The sequence below is a fragment of the Podarcis bocagei genome (genome assembly GCF_964188305.1).
Source record: "Podarcis bocagei genome assembly, chromosome: 2".
Lineage (NCBI taxonomy): Eukaryota > Metazoa > Chordata > Lepidosauria > Squamata > Lacertidae > Podarcis > Podarcis bocagei.
The window spans coordinates 89,384,673-89,393,869 of NC_138126.1; the positions used below are offsets into that span (position 1 = coordinate 89,384,673).

A 9,197-nucleotide genomic window follows, 5' to 3' on the forward strand; every position below is an offset into this window, starting at 1 on the left:
ACCAAAGACCTATCTAGTCCAGCATCCTATTCTCAAAGTGGCCACTCAGACCTATGGGAAGTCAACAACCAGGTCACGATCACAACAGCACTTTCTCCCCTTGTGCTTCCTGACAAACAGTATTCAGAAGCACATCACCTCTGACACGTGAGATTATACACAGCCACCATGACCAGGAGCCTTAAAGATGGTGACCATCACAACATTTGTGACAGCATGTAGTTTAACTATGCCCTGAATGAAGATATACTTCCTTTTGTGTGCTGTGGCACTTCCAACATTCAACATCTAGTTCTATTTTTATGAAGGGGAGGAAAACTTCTCTATCAACTTTCTCCACATCGTACTGCTAGATCAGTCTACAGATAGATACAGATTGTGGAAATTTGATGGCTGCTCCCTCTGCACCAAGACCACAAGGCAACAGGATGAGATCCACGCCTGAGAAAAAGAGAAAAGGAGTTTGGCATGGAGGCAGTGGAAGAGTCAAGCATGTCTTTTAGGCGGTCAACCCAGGAGAAAGGGAGCATGAAGCTAGTAGCACAAAGACCAAAAACATTTCCCAAATCAGAAGCAGGACTTATAAAGTATATAACCCCACCCCCATTGCCAATCCTCTCGTTTTACACCTCTCCCACACCCAACCCCTCACAACTGGCTCAATCCCCACCTACAAGATGGGCAGAAAACTTTCCCCTATCTCCCCACTTCTGCTTCATTTGCAGATTTCCTTCTGGCAGCAGCAGGGAGAGGGCCTCTTCATTCTCTTGCCGCCGCCCCCCCCCCTTTGCAGATGGTAACAGAGGGAGCTCAGCAAGGCCTGTCCGGGTGGCCAACTCTGCCAGTTTACCTGCCTGGGCCGCTGACCTGTTTCCTCTACACACACCCATATTGTGGTAGCAATGACAGAGAGCGCGTAGGAAGGCTTGCCTGGGCTGCCCACCTGCCTATTTCACTGGTCTTCTTGCTCGCGCTGCAGGCCTGAGCTGCTGGCTTTCTTTCTTCCGTCCACCCCAGGATGGCAGTGGCAACAACACTGGGAGCACAGGAAGGCTTGCCTGTGGTTTGTGAATGCCTGTATACTTGTCTGTGTGATTAGGGATGAGTGCAAATATAGTATAGAGACATGTGGCAGGTTGTTGCATTTACTCATCCTTGGAAATTACCCACCTGGTGACTAACCTGTCTGCAACACTTCAGAAAGCAACACAGAATCTTGGAGGAAGTGACAAGAAGAACAGCACTTAAGGGTTTGGGCTACCAAATCTTTTTCCCAGAAGAAGCCCCTACGCCCCTTATCAGCAGCAATCCAAACAGAAATTCAGCAGGTGACTCCAGCAAGATTCCGCTGTTGGATACCCGCTTGTCACAGTCATTAAAGACACAGGAATCCTGCCAGAAACACGTGCTGACTACCCTACACAGGAGAAGGAAATGGGCAGCACTTTGCTTTTAAGACGCTTCAAGCAACTTAAGAGCTGGCTAATATTTAAATGCTATGTATTATGAAGTATTCACACACTAAAAAAAAACCAACCAATTAAGTGTGAAATCATCCCTGGATTCTACAAAGGAATTTACAAAAGGCTGCTCAGCGTTCATACTCGTTTGTTAAGGCAGTAAATTACTCTTTAAACACATTTTAAACCAGCCATCTTGATTGCAAAAAGAGTGGATTTTTACACTAATCAATGAGTGCTTACAGGTGCAGCAGGGCCCCAATTCATGTCAGCAATTTGCATTCTGACTTACGGGGTTGTAGTAATTTCTTGAAGATCATTCATGATCTACACATGGTGGACACATTGTGTGAAACAGCTACATGCACCTATGCACATGGCAAGGAACGGCCTTGGTTGACTCCCCAGATGTGTACATGCTATGAAACAGATGCTTAGACACTTCAAAATTATGTAGCAAAAGTACCACCACTTGAACCTTTACTCTGTAAGGTATGAAGCATTCCCGACACTGATACAAATGAAGTTGTTGCTTCCTTATTAGCCTTTACCTACCATACCAACTCTTCACAGAAAATAACCACCCTTGGCATATTTGCCACCCCACCCTTCAGCTCCAAAGCGCACAAAACTTTCAAAGTCCATTATTGGCTTTGTAAGCTCAGGTTTGACCTCATTTTACCAAAAGTTCCTGCTAGTTTACTCTGATCTTTAATAGAGTTCCAATTTCTCATCTTAATCATCAGTGCGAGCTCACACTTTTAACCTACCAAGAACCCTAAAACATCTGGGATCCCATGCACATCAAACTCTTCCTTGAAGACAGCTTCAGTCACATAACTGGGAGAACCTAATGAGGAGAGCAAGAACTGCTGGGGCCTGTTCGGAACCTTGGAAGAACGGAGTGCCAATTACATGGGCAAGGAAACAGTTTCATATTTTTATAGTGTACACAGATAAAGGTTTCTTACATTTTCCTCTCCTGTCTGCATCTTCTGAAGAAACTTCTTACGGTAATCACAGCTTACTCCTAACACCTTTCCCCAACTCCAGGGAGTTCTTTTGCTACTTGCTGTGATTACAGCCAGCAGTGGATTTGATTTGTTGGCTGATGTGAAATTATCTCTGGTTTTATAATTTGTTTTATTGTCACTTGAAGGTTGCAGCAGGCCCCGGAGGCCCTTTTGAGGGTGAGAAGACATATAAGTAAACAAAATTTAACCACAAAACCAATGCATATTCTCTAAGTTTTAGTGTGTTTTCAGGGACTCTGTGTTCACATTCTTCACCCAAACTATGTTTTTTTTAAAACCAGATTAACACATGCTGATAGGGTTTTTTTCACTGGTCAGAAGCCCCAACCCACTCCACTTTATAGAGAGATCATAGGCAAATCATATCACTTTCACAAAAGCCAAGAGATGAACCAACTCAATTTCTAATACCAGCAAGATTTTAAGCCTTTGCCAACCTGGTGCCCTCCAGATGTTTGGAGCTACAATTCACAAGTTTCTGCCAGTATAGCCAATGCTGGAAGCTATAGTTTGAAATATCTGGAGGGCACAAGGTTGGAAAATAGCGGCTTCAGATACCAACAAGTGTGCATGCACACAAAAGCTTATACCCAGAACAAACTTAGTTGGTCTCTAAGGTGCTACTGGACTATTTTTTAAACTGAAAGAGTTCAGTTTACCAATCCATGGGTTCTCCGTACATTTCACTTATATTTACTTACCATACCAACAGTGAGTCAGCCACAACTTTGATACCTATATAGCCACATTTTCTTTGACCAAAAAACTGACAAGCGTTTTGGACCAGAATACCTCAAGGACTGTCTGTAAGTAACCCCGATTGCACTCCAATCAACATCTGAGAGCCGTCTCAGGAAGCCATGAATGATTACTTCAGATAGGTGAAGCTGACAGGAATTGGGGTCCAACAAGATATGGATGTCCACACCTAAGGCACCTCTGTTTTAAACAGACAGTTGCAGAGCTGGAAAGGACCTCCATGTAATGTTGCACAATCCCTACTCAGTCACAAACTGGGCTTGGCACTGCCTCTCAACTTAATCCTGCCTCACAAGGTTGTTGTGAGGACAAACTGAGAAGGGAAAGAACCAGGTACTCCACCTTGAACTTATTGGAGGAAAGGTAGGATGTAGTAGTTGTTATCTAGTTTCAACTTTAAAGCCGCCAATGAAAGAGAATCACAATAATTAAGTTGTCAGGTTTTTTTTAAAAAAGGCTACATAAATACAAGAATTGTTCCCCTTCTGAGTTCATCAGAGTAGGCAGGAAGTTTACTTGACCCATCTATCTTCCAGAAATTCCATAATAGACATTTTACACAGAGCCTAGCAGCCAAGCCACAGGCACCTGGATGTCCCATTTAATAAAAAGAAACAGTGCTTCTATTAAGTGCACTTCACATAAAAGCTTCACATACATTATATTGGATTAATTGTTTAATTAAAGCTGTGCTCTGTTTAATTGAAGTCGTGCTTTGTTTTCCTTTTTAATCCTGCCAAATATGAGAGCTGGGAGTAAAATTTATCAGCACAGTTTCTTTGTGGATCAAACAACAAATCTGCAAAGAAGTTCCATGCATCAGCAATAGAGGCACAGGTCTAATGTTGCGTCTGCTCCTCAGATCTGTTGAAAGCAACAAAAGGGGACAGATTGGACCGGAAAGCTGCAAGGGAGCCCACCTCCAACTGCTGCACATATACCAGGAGAGCTGCAGGCAGAGGCAGATCCAAGTATTCCTTCAAAGTCCCACTTCTTAAACCTTACAGCTTGGATATCATGTGGATAGTGCGCTAAAGTTCCTATTTAACAATTAATAATTACTATTTGTTCCCTTTAAATTTCTTTCAGTTGCTAACTGACCATTATTCTGTGCAGAGAATAATGGTCCACAGAGCATATTTCTACAACAAGCCAGTGTTCAGAAGCATTCAGGTTTTTTTACCTAATGGAGCTCATATAATGCATGCTGTTATTTGAGAAAATAGCCTTTGTAATATTTTATAACTGCCAATAAATCATTTGTTGCAAAGGCTAGGAAATAGCTTTTTGACTAGATGACAACTAAGGAATTAGATCTTCTGGACAGAACCCAGAAGGGACCTACAACTAATTAGAAACACAAAATTTCCCCCTTGGTACCCACTCTTGAAAAAAGAGCATTTTAGAGCTAGTATCTCAACTTCCACAAGTTTCCCTAAATGTCTTTATTGAGCTGCGTTTCCAAGTCTTGGAAGGCGACTACAACAAGGTGTTGTATACAGACTTTGTATATATGGTCAGGTGGGAGACATCACTCATTATCTGTTAGCCTGCCCCTTATAGAGAGGGCCAAGAGATGGCTTTCTGAAACCTTTGTTCACACAAGCAAGCAGGCACACACTGTTGTTTCTTTTGAGTGGCAGTAATAGCTCCATAACATGCGCGGGTAGCGCTGTGGGTAAAACCTCAGCGTCTAGGACTTGCTGATCATCAGGTCAGCGGTTCGAATCCCCGTGGTGGGGTGCGCTCCCGTTGCTCGGTCCCAGCGCCTGCCAACCTAGCAGTTCGAAAGCACCCCCAGGTGCAAGTAGATAAATAGGGACCGCTTACTAGCGGGAAGGTAAACGGCGTTTCCGTGTGCTGCGCTGGCTCGCCAGATGCAGCTTGTCACGCTGGCCACGTGACCCGGAAGTGTCTTCGGACAGCCCTGGCCCCCAGCCTCTTAAGCGAGATGGGCGCGCAACCCCAGAGTCGGACACGACTGGCCCGTACGGGCAGGGGTACCTTTACCTTTAACATGCAGAATGGCCCTCTATACAATGGCTGGGAAAAAAATCAGGAAAAAGGAGTTAAGATAAAATTGCTATAAATTGTGGTGGTGCTTCAGACGTTTAATCTGAAATCAAGCTGGATTTGAGTTTGTTGGTGTATCTGGGAACTTGTCTTTCTTACATTATGGATGCTGGTAAATTGGATTTTTAAAAGGCAAAATATTAGAATTGGAGTTCTGAGAGAGATACAAGGGAAACTGTGTGTTTCAGGAACTTGGCAGTCTTTTTGTATTATGAATATATGTTCTGTATTATTGAATTAATACTATCATGGGCTTTGGCTACAACCATCAATTTATGAACTTGAACTTTATTAGATGACATGCATGCATGTATGTTAAATGTGATGATCAGGCTAAAGTTTTGAAGGATGTTTAGAATTCAATCACAGCTACTCAAGACAATTTTAAGGAAAGTGTCCTTAAATTTTCCCTATCTTGACTTAACAAACTCCTCTTCCAAGTACCATGATCACAATAGAAGGACAAGGTATACATTTACCTAAATAAAAATAACTTAAGAGTCAGAACTATGCATGTCCTGAGATTCCACATACTCAAATATGGTGTAGTACTTGGATTGCTGATAAATCCACGTTTTAAATATATAACAGTAGGTTTCAGTCTTCAGTTAATATTTACAAATGTGCTTTTGAAAGAACCAGTGATCATCGAAGACATGCACAAGTACCTATGAATCTTGCACTTCATGTTACCCTATGTCACTCATTTACCTGTGATTCCCTTCCAGGATATATTCTAAATTCCACAAAATAATATAAATATTTTTAGAATCAAACATAGACATATTTTTACAAGATAAGTGTATCTGCACAAAATATTAATTTGCACAACTTATTTTTAATACACAATGTTGAGTTATCTTTCTTTGGCAATAGCTATCTTTGTGGTTAATAAAAACAGTATAAATCAGGCTTTTGCTGTTCAGGAAGTCCAAAATATTGGTCCATCTCATTCTTACTACAGAGTCCCTAAATTCCTGGATACTGTTTTTTTAATGTATTTTTTATTAAAGGTTTCTTGGTTTACAAAAGTATGTGCAATGTCTCTTTTTTCAAGTCACATTTTCTACAGATCAGTTTCATTTGTTGCAACTTTAGTGTTACATTAGGAAGAAAAGGGGGGAAGAGGTGGAGGGGACCATGGAGGGTGGGGATGGGGTCAGGTGGCGATGTTTCTATTTAATTTAATGTATGTGTGGGGTTTTGTGTCAGCGTCGCCTGTGTGGGTTCTCTTTACTATTCACTTGTGTTCCTCTGGTGGTGAGAGGTTGGGGTTGCCCTAGGGTGCGGTTGTTTGTTTGTGATTGGCTGTGATGAACTTTGTTTTCATGTATGAGTGGGGTGGGTGTTTTTGGATCAGGTTAGCCATATTGCTTCGTAGGCTGTTGGTGGATTCTTATCGTTGTCTTGTTGGGCAATCCCTGGATACTGTTAACAGCTGACAAATGAATGAAGTGCTGAAAACAATGAATACATTAAAACACTGTAAGGCAGTGATGCAGGGGTAGGAATTTGTACACTTGCTATGTGCCTTGCCCTTTCCTCTTTCTACAGTGATCATTACAAGCCACAGATATAATCCTGCCATACTGCTACTAAGTGTAATAATCTCTTTGGGAAAGGGTCAGCCTCAGTCTAAACAGTAATGGGATTTTAATGACAGAGTAAAACAAGCTGGGAAGGGAAGAGAGTAATAATGGACAAGAAGTCAAGGTTCCTGAATCCTATCCACAACTCTGGGAAGGGATTTAGGAGTACATGCTGGGACAAGGACTGAGTCCACACGGAGCAGAAGTCTGAGAGCTCTCTTATAACTTTCTGTGCCAAGCCCTGGCACTTCCTTTGCAATTTTCATACATTTCCCCCCTATACTTTCTCTATCTTTTGAGGGAGCCTTTAAGGATGGACAATTCCATGTTCAAAGAATAGTACTAGCACCTAGAAATCCTGAGTTCTGCAGTGTAACTTTGATTCACATTTTTTATCTGTAACTGAGCCCAAGCCGTTGTTAAAGATGCTGGTATACAAAACAAGGTTGTAAGATGCATTAGTCCTAAAAAAACATGACCTGAATTCTCCAGTGCAGTTTTGCACACCCACTGCTTGGATGCAATGTGGCAGATAAAACTCATACTTAATTGAACAGGCTTGCATGCCACAAGCTCCCAAAGAAGACAGGTAAAATGAAAGAACCCAAAAGGTGTGTGTGTAGTTTTAAATAGTTTTCATGAGGTCCTATTCCAGCATTAATTCTTTGACTGTTCTGCAAGTGTGCCGCCAGCTACAAAATCCTGCCTTCCACTTCCTCGAAAGCAATCCAAGCAGACCTCTCTGTTTTCCATCTAGGTACGCTACAAACATACTTCCTGCTTTGTTGCTAGTCTTTCCATCTGAGGCCCTGCCTGACCAGTTTGCAGTTCCATTCTGCAGCTTCCTTTGGGGGTGGGGCGTAGGGGACACATCCGTCTGTCTCTGCTGAATTAAGTAGCCTTCCATTTGTGTTTTAACAGGGCGAGCTGTCTATTGAACAGGAACCTGTCAAACCTGCCTAAAAGCAATAGCAAAGTGTTAGCTTCATTGCACATATTCGGTACCAGCCACTGTTAACTAAGCAGCTTCAGATAAAAGAGAAAATGCTACGCTTCGTATTTAAATCTGTTTGATATATTTGGGGAGGATAACTAACCTACAAGTTACAGACAAAGTCAACACAAACTGGTTTTTAGTGCACAGGCACGACCAGAGGCAGTGTTGCCAGAGGCAGAAAACAACCCCAGCTCGCCAATTAATTTTTTTTAAAAAAAACCCGTTTTTCCATGCTAGAAACCCCCTTCCCCAATAAACACACACGTGGACCCAAATCGGACAAAGCATTAAAAGTAAGGCTCATGGGAGGGGAAGGCGAACGCGAAGAATGGGTTGTGCTGGGAAGCCAGGACAAGGGGACTCATTCCATGTGGAGGCAGCGCACTCGCAGGCTCCCAGGGGAGGCAGGGCGGGGGCGCCGGAGAGCGCGGCAGGCAGACCGGCCAGATCGCCCCCAAAGTCCCCCGGCAGCACCGGCCAGCCAGGTGTCCCACAAACGAGGCACGGAGGGGCCGCCCGCCACCCCCGCACTACGGATAAGCCTGGCACGGCAGGCGGAGGCAAAGGCCTGGCTGGGGAAACACCCCCACTCCCTGCCCGGGGTACCTGGTGTGAAGGCAGGGTGGGCAAGGCGGTGTCCTGCCCCGCGAGCGGGCTTCACGGGCGGCGACGCCCCCGCTGCTCCTCCACTCTCCGGAACCGGCTGCCCGCAAACCCCAGCACACTCCCCGCTCCGGGAGGGAAGAGGGAGGTCCGGCGCCAGTTCCTGCCTCGGCTTCTCCCAGACTGCGGCCCCCGCTCCCCACACCCGGCTTCCTCCCGCCGCCGCCGCGCACTCACCGCTCTCAATCTCGCCGCCCTTCTTGGCCGTGGCCGCGTTGCCCATGGCCGGGCGGGGGCCGGGCTGGGGCTTGGGCTGGGCCCGCGGGGAGGGGGCGCTCTCCCCGCTCGCTCGGTGCAGGCGGCAGGAGGCTCCGGCTGGGCCCAGCCAGGCCCAATCCCCCCCTCCCCTGCCAGACCGGGGTCGCCTCCGCCCCCTTCTCCCCTGGCGGCAGTAGCAGCGGCGGCGGCGCCACCTCCCCGCGCGTGCGCCATTGGCTAGCCTGCGCGGCTGCCGCCAGCCGATTGGTCCCGTCGCTGAAGCCCCGGTCGCAATTGGCCCGCGGACCGTGACGGCTTCCTCTCGCGCGCCCGCCCTCCTTCTTGCGCAAAAAGTGTCGGGTTGAAGCCGAAGGCTTCTACCGGCTTCTGTGATTGGCTAACGGAAGATTTAGAGTCCCACCCT

The 9,197-nt window shown here is 45.4% G+C and overlaps 1 protein-coding gene and 1 long non-coding RNA gene across 2 annotated transcripts in view; both read right to left on the reverse strand.

Annotated features, from left to right (window-relative positions):
• PRKACA (protein kinase cAMP-activated catalytic subunit alpha) overlaps positions 1–8,926 on the reverse strand; it is a 61,212-nt gene extending 52,286 nt beyond the window's left edge. The window contains exon 1 of the mRNA XM_081181662.1: positions 8,753–8,926. Coding sequence (XP_081037788.1) covers positions 8,753–8,798 — 46 coding nt within the window. The 5' untranslated portion in view covers positions 8,799–8,926. The remainder of the gene's footprint in view (positions 1–8,752) is intronic.
• Positions 6,311–8,632, reverse strand: LOC308580325. The gene is made up of 2 exons (XR_014004799.1): positions 8,519–8,632; positions 6,311–7,874 (listed from the first exon to the last, which is right to left on the reverse strand). It is a non-coding gene; the product is annotated as an uncharacterized lncRNA (long non-coding RNA).
• Positions 8,927–9,197: the final 271 nt, after the last annotated feature.